This window comes from Delphinus delphis, chromosome 11 (assembly GCF_949987515.2).
Source record: "Delphinus delphis chromosome 11, mDelDel1.2, whole genome shotgun sequence".
NCBI classification, from domain to species: domain Eukaryota; kingdom Metazoa; phylum Chordata; class Mammalia; order Artiodactyla; family Delphinidae; genus Delphinus; species Delphinus delphis.
Window position 1 is genome coordinate 16,969,585 of NC_082693.1, and position 17,351 is coordinate 16,986,935.

Sequence of the window (17,351 nt, forward strand, 5' to 3'; positions counted from 1 at the left end):
AGGAACAGTTACCCAAAATACTGATGGGCAGCTTAGCGATGTGATTAATAGTATAGGTTCAGACTTCCTGGATTGGAATTCCACCTCTGCCACTTACTACCTGTGTAACTTTGGGCAAGCTACTTAACCTTTTGTGCAGTAGTTTCGAACTTTTTGAAAGTCACTCCCTTAATAATGTAATTTTTATAGTTGTGAGTTGCCTTCTGGAAAATCAAGAAGTGATATTATAAGCTTTTAATAGTTTACACAAATCTTCTCTATATGCCAAATTATTCACCGATCAGCTCACCCCATCCCTTAAAACCAGTTAGCAGGAAGAGACCCTCAAGTCCTCTAAGAGGCAAGGGGGCTTCAGGTTTCCTACTGTTTACTGGGGGATGGGAAGTTGATGAGGCCTGAAATCCATGTTTCCTACTTGAGACTTGGGTACTGGAGCTATGAGAGTTCCAAGGTCTGAAGATTTTGAGGGAAATGCCCAGAAATCAGTGGTTTCTGTATTTGAGTGATGAGTATCTTTGTAACCAGTTCCTCTTCCCTCTCATGCTTGTCTTCTCTGGAGAATTGCTTTATTTTTTTTTAATCCTACTTGTGGGGGAGATATGGATGAGAATGGCGACTCAGTTCAGGGCAGCCATTTTCAAAGTCTGTATGGAATAAACCACATGGTCGGATGTTTTGAGACCTATTTGCATGTTGAGAAACAACTTCTTTCATTCTCCTAATAACCAGAGGCAGTGGTGATACATCCATGGGGTTCCCCCAGTTTCCTCTTTTATCCTCTGATCCCTTTCAGCCCCCTGAATGTCTTCCACTGGACGGGAAGTTGCTTGAGGGCAGCAGCCCAGACCTATTCACCTCCATAGCCCTAGGGTGTGGACAGTATCAGGTACCCAGTAATAATATTTGTTGAATAAATGAGGCAGAAATGGTTGTATCCCAGTGCCTCCATATTCCTTCTTTTAAAAAAAAATTTATTGGAGTATAGTTGTTTTACAATGTTCTGTTAGTTTCTACTGTACAGAAAAGTGAATCAGCTATTTATATACGTATATCCCCTCTTTTTTGGATTTCCTTCCCATTTAGGTCACCACAGAGCGCTGAGTAGAGTTCCCTGTGCTATACAATAGGTTCTCACTAGTTATCTATCTTACACATAGTATTAGTATCTTACACATAGTATCAATAGTATATATATATCCATAAAAAGAAATGAAATTGAGTTATTTGTAGTGAGGTGGATAGACTTCGAGTCTGTCATACAGAATGAAGTAAGTCAGAAAGAGAAAAACAAATACCATACGCTAATGCATATATATGGAATCCAAAAAAAAAAAAAGGTTCTGAAGAACCCAGGGGCAGGACAGGAATAAAGACACAGACGTAGAGAATGGACTTGAGGACACAGGGAGGGGGAAGGGTAAGCTGGGACGAAGGAGAGAATGGCACGGACATATATACACTACCAAATGTAAAATAGATAGCTAGTGGGAAGCAGCCGCATAGCACAGGGAGATCAGCTCGGTGCTTTGTGACCACCTGGAGGGGTGGGATAGGGAGGGTGGGAGGGAGACGCAAGAGGGAGGAGATATGGGGAAATATGTATATGTATAGCTGATTCACTTTGTTATAAAGCAGAAACTAACACACCATTGTAAAGCAATTAATACTCCAATAAAGATGTTTAAAAAAATAAAAGAATAAGAATGTACGTTTCCATGAAAAAAAATAGTGTATATATGTCAATCCCAATCTCCCAATTCATCCCACCCTCCGCCTCCCGCCTTGGTATCCATATGTTTGTTCTCTATGTCTGTGTCTCTATTTCTGCTTTGTAAATAAGGTCGTCTATTACCAATTTTTTCAGGTTCCACATGTATGCATTAATATACGATATTTGTTTTTCTCTTTGTGATTTACTTCACTCTGTATGACGATCTCTAGGTCCATCCATATCTCTATGAATGACCCAATTTCGTTCCTTTTTATGGTTGAGTAATATTCCATTGTATATATGGACAACATCTTCATTACCCATTCCTCTGTTGATGGATGTTTAGGTTGTTTCCATGTCCTGGCCATTGTAAATAGTGCTGCAATGAACATTGGGGTGCATGTGTCTTTTTGAATTATGGTTTTCTCTGGGTATATGCCCAGTAGTGGGATTGCTGGGTCATATGGTAGTTCTATTTCTAGTTTTTTAAGGAACCTCCATACTGTTCTCCATAGTGGCTGTATCAATTTACATTCCCACCAACAGTGCAAGAAGGATTCCTTTTCTGCACACCCTCTCCAGCATTTGTTTGTAGAATCACACCATTGATAGTATTTTGTCTCTAAAAATATCGCAATGTGATTGAAAGAGAGTGCATTTGCAATGAACAATGAAAAATGCTGTCATGTCTATTATTAAGTGGTTGTATAAACTTTCGTGAGCTAACCTAGGATTAGTCTATACAATAGTATTATTTCTCTAGAAAAATGCATTCTAAGCTCCAAAAAACTTGATTTACAAGTGTTTTAACATTTGATCTATTTATAACTTTGTAAGCCTTATTACTTAATTGATGGTATCTTTGATTAGTTGTAGAAACTGAAATGTATTGAGTTTTTAAAATACATTTATGAAGTGTTTAATGCTGTATTAAAATAATTTGGGGTCTTAAGAGTATCCACTCACCCCCTTGGTTGTTTAACGTTGTGAAGGGTTACTACCATAATAAATCCAAAAGCGAACTTTTTTAGAGATAATTGGTCAGACCCAATATGGACTTATACATTCACAAGTGAACTATCCACATTTTGTTTTGTGAGGGCAGGGGCACTTGAAGAAATTTCTGGAAGAAGGAACTGAGAATATTGTGGACAGAGTAAAGACAACTACTACAGGAACAAATAGATTGCAATTTTTCAGGTCCCAATATCCAGTCACATTACAAGGGCAACTGATTCTCCTGATGTTACTCTTACTTACCCTTCCCTTCCTGGTTATTCATGCTGCAAGTGTCCCAGTTTCTGCACGGTGGTTATTGTGGCAGCCTTGGTCAAATCTGCCTCCCTCTGTGCCACAACTTCACCCTCCTCAAGCCCTGTGCATTCTTGGATTACATCATTTTCCTTCTCAGACGTCTTTCATCACTCAGTTACCAACTGACAGAAGTAGAAAACTTTGCTTTTCATTCATCAGCATCTGAAATCTAGCCTCATATTTCCTTTTCAACCTTATTTTCCACTAATAGAAAGCAGAAACCTTCCCTGCCTGAGAGACTAGTGCGCTCATGGAATCCTGCATCCATCTTTCTCATGCAAACACACCACCCCACGTTCTGATGCGATGCTTCTTCAAGCTTTTCTGCTCTCTCACCTACCCTGCACCTGTTCTTCTACCTCACCAGGATCTCCAGTCCAATTGTCCAATCTTTCTTTCCCATCTGGCAGACCCTTCCTGTTTTCAGTTCATTGCCTTTTCATATAAAACTTCATGCCAAGCAACCCTGGAAAGTGCACAGAAAACATATTGGAATCCATGGTCTCCAAACTCAGCTGGACCTTCAGGATCGCCAGAGAATCTAGCCAGCTCTTTCTGATTCCTCTTTCAAAACATTCTTCGTTCTCTTTTGCACCTCTAACCTCAACATTGCCTGATTTACTTTCTCAACCAGGGACTCAGGACTAATTTACAGAGTAAATAAAAGCCAAAGGGTAAGAACTCCAACTTCTCACCTGCAAGTCTACAAACATTCTTCTCTCTCACTGTCACCATGAGAAAGACGCCCTATGGTGAAAGGTTAGTCCCCCCATCCTTTGCTTTCTTCTCTTGCACCTTGATCCATTTATCATCCCATTGTCTTTGCTGCATTTTAAACCCCTCACACTAGTGGGACCCTCCCCGCTTCAACATTTTTGCCTGCTCACTTGCTCACCAGCTCTTTAGAACCTGTTTTCCCTCTAGATGCAGACAGATCTCTGTCTTCCATTGTGCAGCTGGTTTTCACTGAAGAGCTGTCTACATTGTCTTCATCTTCATATCTTCCTTTCCTTGCTCAGTTGATGGCAGTGTGACTTGTAACCTCAGTACTTCACTGAGACTGTTCTCTCCAATGTCATGAGTGACTTTCCAGACACTAAACTAATGGATATTTTCCAAAATTTATTAATCTCTCAAATTCATCGGTCTCTGCTGACCACTCCTCCCCTCTTGACAAAAGCATTCCCTCGACCTGTTTGACCCTACACTCTTAGTTTTCAGTTGTTCCTTCTCATTTTTCTTTGTGGGTTTCTCTCCCCCCGGCCCTTAAAAGTTGATATTGATTATGGCTCTGCCCTCGGTCCGCTTCTCTTTCTCCTTATACACTCCCACGGCAGTGCTATGGAAATGGCCGTATCTATGGCGTCAATACCCAAATGCGTATTTCCAGTTCAGGTGTCCCTCCTGAAGTGCAACTGGAATCATCCTGTGAACATCACATAGTTACTCAAAGATGCGTATCTCGGCATCCACACCAAAGCTTCTTTCTTCTCCAATAACTTGGGGAAATATTCTTAGCTGCCCATCTGCCCAAGCCCAAAGCCTGAAAATCAGCCTAACTTCTTACTTTATACATACTGATAACATCACCACCCTGCAGGGTTTCTCATGGCCTTTAATAGCTCATCAAAGCTCTTGAATTTGGCTCATCCTCCTGTCTTGATATATTCCCTCAAATCTCTCCAGACACACCCTTTTCTTCTTTTTTTTATAAATTTAGATACAGTTGACGCATAACATTATATTAGTTTCAGGTGTATAACATTCGATATTTGTGTATGTTGCTAAATGATCACCACAGCTAGTCGAGTTAACATCCATCACGATAAGTAGTTAACAAATGTATTTTCCTGTGATGAAAACTTTTAAGATCTACTATCTTAGCAACTTTCAAATATACAATACAGTATTATTAACTATAGTCAGCATGCTGTTCACAGACGACATGCTTTTCAACCTGAAGCGCTCTGACCTTCACTGAACTTTGTCCCCAAAAGGCCATTCTCTTTCTCCCTCCAGTCCTTTTAAGCTTTTTGTCTTTTCCAGAAAATATTAATCCATATACCTCAATCCTGTACTTACTCTTTTCATACATGTGGCAGATTATAGAAAAATGTAGAGTTGCTTCTTTTGATCAGTCCTATTACTTCTCTTCAGCAGTTTCACTATTTTCTGGATAGTAGTTATTCCAGAATCAGTTTGTTGAATATAATTTTTATTCATGATTTCAGTATTACAGTCTAACAATTCTCGATATTTTATTTAACTTTAAGATTAGAACATGAAATTGTACTAGAAGGTTAAATGTTTTAGGATGGCTTCAAGAAAATTCAGTTATTTGTTTTAAGGAAATACCTTGGACAATATAATTTGTTTGCCTCTATATTTCTTTAAGACATAGAACTGGAGAGAGGAAATTTACTTATCTTTAGAGGTTTGGAGAATGCTACTTATGACTTAACTCATTCCTGATGTCACTGAGTGCCTAAAAAGTACCAGATAGTAAGTGAGGCTCCGGGGTTAAACTGGTAAACAAAAATTAGCATTGCCTTTGTACTCCTAAAACTTTCAGCCTAAAAGAGGAAGACCAACTTTCATCAAATGATCACGTACCAAAAGCTGAATGGAAAACTGTCAGAAATACAGTGAGAGAGGTTCTCTGACTATATGTGAGAACTGCTCAGAGATGGAAGGTTTCTCGGAAGTTACAGCTCCCAGGGTTTTTCAGCTGTTTGTTTTTGGTTTTGGTGCTTCCAGTGGGTGAAGTACAGGAGTGCCTCAACAGGCATTCATATGGCAACCAGAGTGGATGCTACTGCAAGAGTACAGGGGAAGATCTCCCAGGTCAACAGTAGTGGAAGCAAATCGGTAGCATCGAGTAAGTGCCCACTGCACACGAGGTGGCAAAGAATCTGGTGATAACACAGTGGGGATAAAGAAAATGCCAGTGAAGGCTCACAAGACTCTTGCGTTAAATGTGCATTTTGATGGTTTAGTTTTATGAATCTTTTAATCATAGTAGAGAATTGCACGTGGAAAAATTTATATCAAATTGTGTATGAAGATGGGTCATGTTTGCCTTGGGTAGCTTATAAAAATGGAGAAAGGTAACAGAGCCAAAATGTTTGTAATTGAGACAAAAATTATTAAGGAGGTATTTCCAGTTTCACTTTAACAATGATCCTGAGAGATATAACACAATTTAAGATTTTTTATTACTTTCTACCGATAGTCTTATGTAAGGTTTTTGTGTTTTGTTTTGGTTTTAGTTTTTTGTGTTTTCTTTTTTTGTATGAAAAAAGAAACTAAACTGTGTCTGTTAATGAGGGAAGAGCACTCATTCAAAAAGCTGTTCAGACAACTGGAGTTCTTTTTAAAAGGCAGAATACTGCCATCTGTTGTTCACTGAAATTGTTTCTAGGCTAAGCAAACAGAAACCTCAAGTTCGAGTTTAACAGCAATTCTTAAAATTCAACAAACAAAAGACCATCAGAATTCACCACCTTTAGGAGTTCATACTTATTTCAGAGACTCTGATTTTTTTCTGTAATATTTACAAGCTTGTGCTCAATCAGAGAATCCAGTTTCTTCCACTAACAGAAATAATCATGCTTTTTATTTACATAGCAACTTACACTTAACCAAGCCTTCCCAGTTCATTTGCGTGAGCAGTCCCGGGAACAGTATTACCTGAATTCCTCCTAGCTTTTCCAGTCACCTCATCTTTTTATAATTAGAAGAAACAGAGAGAACCAGCCTGGAAGTCAAAGGCAGCTAAGTTTATCTTCTCAGAGATATGGTTGCTTCCTCGAGTAAGCGATTTCATAAGTATGTTTTATTTCCTAAAATAATAAAACAGTATTCTGTGATAGTTGTTATTTTTGAGGTTGTTGGGTGAATTTGCTAGTGTCTGGAAGATCTTAGAAAACATAAACAGAGGGACACTTTTAACACTTTGGGGCTTATTTGCAGACAGAATGTAGGGAAATATTTAAGGACACAAGGCCATGTACTACATCATATTTGGTGACATGGAATGTTCTCTGACCATCAAAAGAGAAGGAGGTTAAGAATTCTGGTAACTGCTGGAGTTTGCTGTGTCTCACATCTCAAATGGGTCCCGACCAACTGAGATGTTTTTAGAAAGCAGTTTGATGAAGGGCCCTGTATGTTTTCCTCCTACTGTACATACATATTATCTTAAGGAGAAAATCCAAAGGTCAACTCATATTCCCTGCCAGAAAATTAAAATAAGCAAACATCTGCTTCCTTAGGATGACATTTAGCCAAGGTTCAGCCTACAATGAGTTACTGCAAAATTTTCACATGATTTCATTTTTTAAAAATTTCCCAACCAACTTCAAGTCTAAAATTATAAATGGGTCCTATGAAAGTATAAACACATATGCAATTCTGCTGGCTCTGAGGTCAGAACCAGTAATGCACCAAAGATCACTTATTGAATCCAGCTCATCTTCTAAATGAATTTAGACTAAGAGACTGCTTCCTGGTATCAGAGAGAAAGATTTGGAGGGCAAGGGGTGGAAAACTGCTTTAGAGAAATAGGATGACACAGCTTCCCAAAGCCTGTCAGGCATCTTTTCCCAGCATTAGGACCAAAGCTGGGTAAGAAAAGTCCCAGTGACTCCTTTTATGTGTCATCCCTTACACTGTTTATTCCTCCCTTATCCCAATTCCCTTTTCACCCTGAGAATGTTCTTCCCATGTCGTGTTTGCCTCCCAGGGTGTCTCCCAAGATGACTAAATAGAAAGAAAGAAAAAGAAAAGACTTCCAACAATGGAGCTAAGATGCCTGCTTTTAGAATTCCTTTCACGTAGTGTGTTATAAATCCTACCAGTGCAGTCAACCATATTAACTGAAACCAGGACTTCTGTACAATTACTTTCTAAGAGCCTAAAATTAATCTCAGAACTACTCTGAGTATATAGGAGTAGGGGATACAATCTTTATGACTATATTTACCTAGAATAAAAAGTGAAACTAAGTTTTTGCATTTGTTGTTTTGTTTTGTCAGTAGAGAAATGATATCTCTACGCTGTCTTCATTTACAAAGAAACTACTGACCCAGTGTCTGTAGTAGACAAACACACACATACATATACAGCCCTTTTTGCACATAATCTTTTTCAATGCAATAATAATAATGATGGTGGTGCTATATAATATTTTTCAAACATGTACTGGAGGCCAAGCACTCTACTGAGGTCTTTATGTGCCTGATCCCATTGAATCATTAATAATACTATACAGGAGGCATTATTATTGCCTTCTTTTTAGATGAGAAAACAGGAGCTAAGGAGATAAGTGACTTTCCCCAATTCTCACCAGATCTGAAATTTGAACACCGGCAGGCTGACTCTAGATCCTGTGTTCTTAAAGGCCCCATGTACTACCTCATAAAATAAAAATTTGATATTGATGAATGAATAAAACTTCCTCTCTTATATCCCAATTTTTTATACCTTTGCTTCCAACTTCTCACATATACGACCTCCCAAATTACATACATGATGAAAATATACACTTGTACCTATTTGTACATCACGTGTTAATTCATAAACCAAACTTCACTTTTTATCCCTTGTTCCGGGAGTGGTAGTGCATAGCTTTAATGTAGCTATTATATTATGTCTCATTTCAAGCGAAAGAACGTGTTGGGTTTAAAGTAGTAGGGAGCCCTCTTAATCAGTAGTTGATCTGTTCATTTTAAAAGTTTTTAAAGCAGAGAATCATAAAAATACAACATATTTTCCATATCTCTAGCAATATGTTGATATTTTAACTTGATACATACGAATATGTAGATTTCATACATTTGTGATGAAGAGACAAGAATGTTTCTCTTTGGGTATATTTTCACTATATTGATTAGAGTTCCAAGTTATGTTACATGCAGCACACCCATACTTCATGGTATATGACTACGAGCTTCAGGGTTGGTTTTGTTTTGCTTTTTTTTGTTGTTGTTGTTGTTGTTGTTTTTACAGTAGAAATGACAGCCCTTTGGAAGCGTTCTGAGTTGAAAATCTTTCAGGCACATTATCATTTTCTTCTTGAATCTTTGCAGTTATATCTCCCCTACTTAATTTAACAGAAGTCATTGTCGGGGCCTCATCTTTATGAGTCTGTTTATGAAGTCTTTAAAATTATTCAACTTAGTTTGTAAAGAAACTGTTCCATTGTTTACTCACATATCACTGGTTTATAGATATTTCATTAGCATATGTAAGTTACAGTGACAGTTGCAACTGGTCTAAACAGATTTAGGACCAAACAAAACTGACACTTGGCAAATGTGCAACTCAACTATTGGGAGTGGAAGTTCTAGAAAATAATCTGTTCCCCATAAGTACTTGGTGTACATTAGACATTTTACCATAGGAGGGAAACAGCCATCAGTGAGTCAATAATAAGTTAGAAGGTGAAGCTTGAGTAAGATTAGCAATTGGTGAAACAAGGACTTTTCGAAGTCTACATAATAATTTTAAAAGGTTTTTTATGTCTATAGCACAGGGAACTACATTCAATATCCTATTATAAACCATAATGGAAAAGAATATGAAAAAGAGTTTATATATATCTCTGAATCACTTTGCTGTACAGCAGAAATTAATGCAATGTTATAGGTCAACTACACTTCAGTAAAATAAAATTTAAAAGTAAATAAATCAAAATCTTTTAAAAAAAATTTAAAATTCTTAATAAGCCAAGAAATAAGTTTTAAAATTATTTGATTCTTTCTTCTTTGATGTTTGTGTGTGTATGTATGTTATGTAAAGAAATGCTTTTGGCTTACAGAATTGGGAGGGATCTTAGAAAGATAAAGGCTAGTTCTCTGATTTTGCAGGGGCAGAGCTCGAGGGCTCCAACGGATACAGTATCGCCTAGAGAAAAGCCATGGTTTGTTTTGGAAACCATCATACAACTTAAAATACTGAACAAAAAAAAAAGTGGCCTAATTTGAGGGATAAACCATCTCAACTAGGTTATCAAGATAATTATATCAGTTCTAGTGCTTTTGCGTTTATAACCTATCTTTGAGTTTCATGTAGAATTATGAAGAGAGGCTTTTGTGCTGCTTCCAATTCTTTTCCTCCAGTTAGAATAAATTAATGTCCAAAGCAAGCGACACATCAAATGATTCACTAAGTCGGAAGACTTGAGAATTATTACATCTTCTGCCCGTGGGCAGGGATGTATTTAACCTATTTCCTTAAGTTATCAGTTTAATCTTTGCTTCAAAATGCATAGGGAGAAGAGCTATAATGTGACTATACTGGTGCTGTCCCCCCAAAAAAGTTGTCAAGAATTGGATGCCTTATCTTCACCCCACCCTCTATACCAGATAATCTCCCTAATCATTTTGAATCGGTAATTGCTGTTGACATCAACTTGCCCAAACCCTTTCTGATTTCCCACTTGGGCACTTTCACTTTCTTGGAGTGAAATGATGTTTGTTTACTTCTTTGTTTTCATTTACCTTGTTCCAGTAGTTATTTCGTAAGACTTCTTAATGATGTTTTTCTTTTAGAAATTCTCCATTTCTGAACAATCTGTTGATAGAAACCCAAACACAGTGCCACAGTAAATAATCTGTCACGTTCCTTAAAGATATATAATTTTGTTTTACATTCTAGTAGTCGTTTGACCACATAGATTTATTTGCTAAATTTTTCGTAATTTGCAGCTTATGGTGGTTTAGATGCCCTTTATAGAGTGCAAGTGTTTTCTGACCCCTACACATTTTCAAAGCTTTCCCCCTTTTTCATACCACAACTGTAATTTCAAAGTTTTACCACAGAAGTAGTGACAGTAAAAACAAAATTTCTATAATTGAATTGGTTGATACATGCCCAGTCTAGGAGTTACATCTAATGTTATTTCTAAATGTATTTGTTATTGTTTCCTTAACTTATCTCTGACTCCAGATTTTCTTGGCCCTCGGTTTATGTTGAGTAAAGTAACTTGGAAGCAAGCTAGATTGTTACCATAGCAACCAGCATTGCGTAGGACATCATCCTGGAGATGGTGAAGTAGACTGGAAGAAGATAAAGGGGGGAAAGGAAGATGCTGAAAGAACGGGTTGCTTTGCAAAGTGGTGGATTTACCAAAAGAATCAGTTATTTTGGGCTTGATGTATAAAACTGCACTTTATTCCACTGTTTATCATACTTAAATTCCAGATTTTCAATTTAGAGGTGGCAATCCACATTGGGGTGTCATTTAAATAGTGCCCAGGAAATTATACTTGCATTTTCTTAAATGTTAAATATAAGTATTTCCATTATAAGGAGAGCCTGCAAAGTAAAATGTTTTTTATTGCTTGGTCACTCTTTTCAAGGAAAAGATTCGTTTGATTATATGCACCGTAAAAAGACTCAACTGTGGTTTTATGCTCAGTAGAGTTGGTTATTGCACTCAAAGATGATTTCAGGCTGTTAGCTTAAGACTTTCCTTTAAAGTAGCTTTAATATAAACTTAACCTTTAGTGTTTATTATCACTAGCTAAGATTTCACCAGTTAAATGAAATTTTTTTCCGAGTGTTATTTGGTATACCTAGAAATTGAATTATATTATTTTGAAAGTTGAATAGGTGTGGAAATACCCTCTGTGTGAGTCACTCTGTGTTGTTTCACATTTTGTATCATATGATGAAAAAACACTACCAATCAGCCTAAGCCCCTCTCCCCTGAAATTCCTTTATAGTGACTCCCTGGACGTGCCTGGGTCTTTATAATTTGCCTGCTGTTTATTGAAACAGCAGCCCATCTATCCTTCAGTCTTTCATCATTTCATGTGTGGTTAGCCTTGGCAAGTTTGTGGCAAGCAAATCTGATTGTTGGTTTTAGATTTCATGCCTCATTGAAGCCTTTCATTATTTGAGTCAAAAACTGATGATAACTTCTTATGTGTGATACAACTTTGAATTGTTACACAATTTTAATTTTTAAATCGTAAAACTAATAAAACAAAGACCTGACTTTATAACAGTAGGGAGACTTTTCCAATAGTTGAAGTGTTTGGTTTCTTAGCCAATTCCAATATGGGTAATATGCTTTTTTTTTTTAATAGATCTTTATTGGAGTGTAATTGCTTCACAATACTGTGTTAGTTTCTGTTGCACAACAAAGCAAATCAGCTTGGCCTGAGTATTGCTTTTTTTTTTCACTTGAAGACCTTCGCTTTCACAAAAGCTACAGACAGTATAAGTAACATTGAATTACATAATGTGCTTGTTTTCTAAGTTCTTATGTAACACTAACATTGGCTTACAAGGATGAGTTTTCAGTTCTGTTTCTATTTTAAAGTTACTTTTAAATTTTTAGTTATTTGTTTTTTTCTGAGTATATAAGAAATACATCCATTACTTTAAAAAAAAGACACAAAATTAGCGAATTATAAAATGCATTTGTTTTCTCACCAATAATTTATTTTAAAATGTAATTATGATTGTCAATGAACACGTTCTACTTTTTCTTCAGATTTGTAAGTTTTATGTACTGAGACCATTTTGATAAAATCTATTAACTATTAGAACATAAACTGTTAATTTTATTGTCAAAACATCTTAAAATTTTACGTCCTGGGTACAAAGTTTGACTTAAAATTTATTTTTTTAGGGAAATAGTACAGTGATGTACTAGTTTAAGATTATTAGAACAACATGGGTAGGAATAAATATTACTATTTCATAAGATCACACTGGGTGAGTTTTTCAGAAGCATAATAATTAGAGTTGCACTTGAAAATACGTTTCTAAAAGGGAATGTTAACCTAATTGAGTGGCATTTCTCACAAATATTTTTTAAGTTAACAATAAAAATGTGAAATACACATAATTATATATCCTAAAGCTATTAATATTACACTTAAATTTTCATGTTGGTTCATGGAAGATATTTAAACCTACAAAGAGAGAAAAACATGGCACAATGATTAAATAAAGCATTAAATAATTACAGATATATTTAGTAACGTACAATGAAAACGTTCAGTATTTATTTCAGCCTGCTAGTTCAGCTCTTGAGCTGTGGAAATAGAGTATGTATTTGTGTTTGCAGCCTGACGTTTCCATGCTCTAGCTATCTGATTCTGAGTTATTTTTGACTCAGTTATTTGGCAAGTTATTTTTTTTTAATAGTGTTTTTTAAAAATTTATTTAGTTTTTTGGCTGTGTTGGGTCTTCGTTGCTGCACGCGGGCTTTCTCTAGTTGCGGCGATCGGGAGCTGCTCTTCGTTGTGGGGCGTGGGCTTGTCATTGCAGTGGCTTCTCTTGTTGCGGAGCGCGGGCCCTAGGCACGTGGGCTTCAGTAGTTGTGGCTCGCAGGCTCAGTAGTTGTTGCTCGCAGGCTCTAGAGCACAGGCTCAGTAGTTGTGGCACACGGGCTTAGTTGCTATGCGGCATGTGGGATCTTCCTGGACCAGGGCTCGAATCCGTGTCCCTTGCATTGGCAGGTGAATTCTTAACCACTGCGCCACCGGGAAGTCTTGGCAAGTTATTTCTGACTAATAAAAATGAATGTAATAAGAGTACCTACCTTGTACACTGTGCTGAATAAATACCAGCTGTCACCATTATTATCCACCATTATTATAATTGCTACTCTTATTATTCTAGTACGAAAAGACATAATTTCTATATGATAGCTTTACAGAATAATTTATCCTTGCTTATAGTTATTATAAGACTAGATACCGTCACAGATGTTGGGTGTTTTCATAATTATCATATTTTTCTGATTGCAAAAAATATATGTTCACTTTTTCTGTGACATACTTTATAAAAATAAAACAATATTTTATGAATATTCTTCCAAATAAACATTTATAGACCTACCCAAATCTTTTAAATAAGTGCATTATACTTTATAGTATATTTGTAATATAACTTTTTTAAACAATTTCTCTGTTGATGATGCATTTGTGGCCACATTCTTTGATTGTTATCAGAGCATTGCAGTATCCTTTGTGACCTTATCTTTATATTTTTGTATCTATGTAGTTTTTCTTTGGACTCGATGTCTACATTGTCTTGCTAGATTATAGGATATATACATTTAAACTATAAATTGATAGACTCAGCAAGAATTTCTTTGCAATGATATTGGCTTATATTTTACTCACTGCTCATTTCCCCAAACCATTACTAATACTCGGTGCTAGCAGTCTTTTATTATTTTGCAATTTAATAACTTTTTTTTTTTTTTTTTTGCGGTACGCGTGCCTCTCCCTGTTGTGGCCTCTCCTGTTATGGAGCACAGGCTCCGGACGCGCAGGCTCAGCGGCCATGGCTCATGGGGCCAGCCGCTCCGCGGCATGTGGGATCTTCCCAGACCGGGGCACGAACCCGTGTCCCCTGCATCAGCAGGCGGACTCTCAACCACTGCGCCAGCAGGAAAGCCCAGTAAACATTTTTTTTTATTACTTTAGTTTGTGTCTTAAATATTCGGGAGGCAAGTAGCTTTTGTATATTTGATTATTAAATTTTGTTTGAATTGTATATTCATTTCCTTTTCCCAAGTTTATCTTTTATTGATTTTTTTTAAAAGGCCTTTTATTTGCATATGTTTTATCTTCTCTGGGTAGCAGATATTTTCTCATGGAGTATTTGTTTTTTACCTTTGCTTATGGCATATTTGCTTATGAGAAGTTTACGTCTTCATTTAGTCAGATCTGTTAGATGTTTTCTTGACAGTTTGTGCCATTTATATTATTTTTAATGGTCTTCCTAATCCCAAGATTATAAAATTTTTCATCTCTCAGGAGTTTATTTTTAAGTCTGTTGTGAAAGAATGATTAAACTTTATTTTCTCCCAAATACATAGCCAAATCTCTAATAGCCTCTTATTGAAAAACTCCAGAATTACTATTTCTAGTATTTATATCATTATCATTATTGAACACTTATAACTGTTCGCTTACAACACAACAGTAAGTGCTTTACCTATAATCTCCCTTTTACTTCTTATCATTACCTTCTGAGGTTGGTACTCTACTACATCCATTTTACAGATGGAGAAGTCACAGCACCGAGAGCTTACTAACTTGCCAAATCATGCAGCTAGACAGTGGTAGGGTCAGGAAGTCATGACTGGGATGTAAGTAGCCAAGTTCCAGAACCTCACGCCAATCGCCGTGTTATTCAGTTTACAGTTCCGTGGGTTCCTCGTGCCTCATACTGTGGTAGCATTCCAATATTAACAGTCATCTGCATGCCGTCCTTAAGCTTCACCTACTTTCTTAACCTTGGCCCTGCCCATGCTCTCCCTTATTCCCACATCTTCCCGCCTACGTTCCTGCCTGACCAGCAGGGTGAGGAACGATCCTGTCCTCTGTTTCTAATGCTCTTCATTTCTTTAGCCAATATAGAGTAGTAACTCTGAATCTGATAGGCAGTTTGGCAGAATAGGACAGATGTGCCACGGAATTCCAGAACTGAAATTTCTGTTCTTACCAACCACAAGAAGAGGGACAATTTGTGAATCTGAACAAGTTGAGTTGCTTTTTGTGCTTATCTCTAATATTAGTTGAATAATTATCACACATCCGGCTCAAATATCACACTAGAATATTACTAAAATTAAAATTTTATACTATATTAGTGTTGCTTTTCAGAATGAAATTTCTTTTTTATGGCTGAGTAGTATTCCATTTTGTGTGTGTGTGTGTGTGTGTGTGTCTGTCTGTCTGTGTGTCTGTGTGTGTGTGTATAAAAAACATCTTTTTCCATTCATCTATCAATGGACACTTTCTAAATAATATACATTAAAATGTTGAGCTCTTCATTAGGAGTGATCAATATGAATTTTTTTGTTGTTTCCTGAAACTTTCTATTTTTTAAAAATTGGTGTTTATCTTTGTATCTCTTCAAAGTGCCTCCGTAGGTTCTAAGAGTAAAAATGTGCCCTGAACACAAAACTGGCAAAAGCCACGGCAAATGTTGGCAAAATTTGAAACAGAAATGTGATTTGAATGTTACTTTACTGCAACCCTAGTGTCACTTCAGTCTACGTTTCAGAAAAAGCCCAGTTTCCCTCCCTGTGCCTCCAACCTCAGGCCCTTCTCGCCTGACCTCCTGTGTTTGGTGTCTCAGTCTCCAGGAACCAGTATCACTGTGGATATTGCCGTGATGGGCGAGGCTCACGGTCTCATCACCGACCTCCTGGCAGACCCTTCTCTGCCCCCCAACGTGTGCACGTCCCTGAGGGCAGTGAGCAACCTTCTCAGCACGCAGCTCACCATCCAGGCCATTCACAAGCCCAGAGTGAACCCCGTCGCTTCCTTCAGTGAAAACTATACCTGCTCTGATTCTGAAGAAAGCTCTGAAAAAGACAAGCTGGCTCTTCCCAAGGTAGGTATGAATGACATGCTCCTTAAAGGGTGAAACTGTTTCTTCCCATTGTCTCCTGGGCCTCTTTCTTAACACCCCAAACCCACATGGAGATTCATATCAGTGACTCCCCAAAGATGTGTCTGTCAGTCATGGTGACCAAAGTAATGCTAATGTAAACATAAAGACTTCCATCCTTACACGTGATAGCTTTCTGTAATGAAAAAAATTTACCTTTTTGCATTACCTTTTTTTACTCAGACGTTCAAGAAATTTTTGTCTTCTCTATACCAGGATTTGTTCTGTGGGATAAAGATATAGTGGTGATAAAAAATTTAAAAAAAACAGCAGAAATCCCTGCTCTCACTCTTGTGGATTCTGTTTAAAATGCATTGCCTTCTGAAACACAAGATTCCTTTGCTCTTTGATTTCTTAGTATGGTAGCCTTCGTAGTATCCTCATGTCTTTCCCAAACCCAACAAGTTTTGAACTTAGAAAAGCTCTAGTTGATTTTAGATTATTTAAAGTAAAAGATGGCCTTCGTGATTCATATATTTTCTTCTTCTTACATATAACATATAAGAGTTTTACAAAAGTAAGCTCTAGGGAATAGGGTTCTGGACCCAGTTTAGACCTCAGTATTACTTAAAAACAAGTCATGCTAAAGACTAAAAAAAAGAATCAGAATTTCAGTGGTCTCAGGTACATCCAGCACACTTATTTATTTGGTAAACAAGCAGCTGTCCTCTGGAGCTGGTAGTCAGTCAGTAACATCTGTGTTCTTGCCATTGTGAGTCTCTTGATTCAGGACGGTGTCCTTCGCGCAACTTTGTCAATTAAGTTATTTAAGTTTCCTTCCAACATCTACTTCTCTGAGAAAGATACAACGGAATGGGGAGAGAGTAACTGATTCCCTTGGGCCTCAAAATAGACATGAAGTCAGTGACAGATTTACAGACAATACTGATATTTA

General features: G+C 37.1%; 1 protein-coding gene across 8 annotated transcripts in view; it reads left to right on the forward strand.

The window, feature by feature from the left end:
* Positions 1 to 17,351, forward strand: part of PDE3A (phosphodiesterase 3A) — an 842,956-nt gene that overhangs the window by 767,145 nt on the left and 58,460 nt on the right. For all 8 annotated transcript variants that reach the window (XM_060024385.1, XM_060024386.1, XM_060024388.1 and 5 more), the window contains one exon: positions 16,142 to 16,399. In XM_060024385.1, coding sequence (XP_059880368.1) covers positions 16,142 to 16,399 — 258 coding nt within the window. The remainder of the gene's footprint in view (positions 1 to 16,141; positions 16,400 to 17,351) is intronic.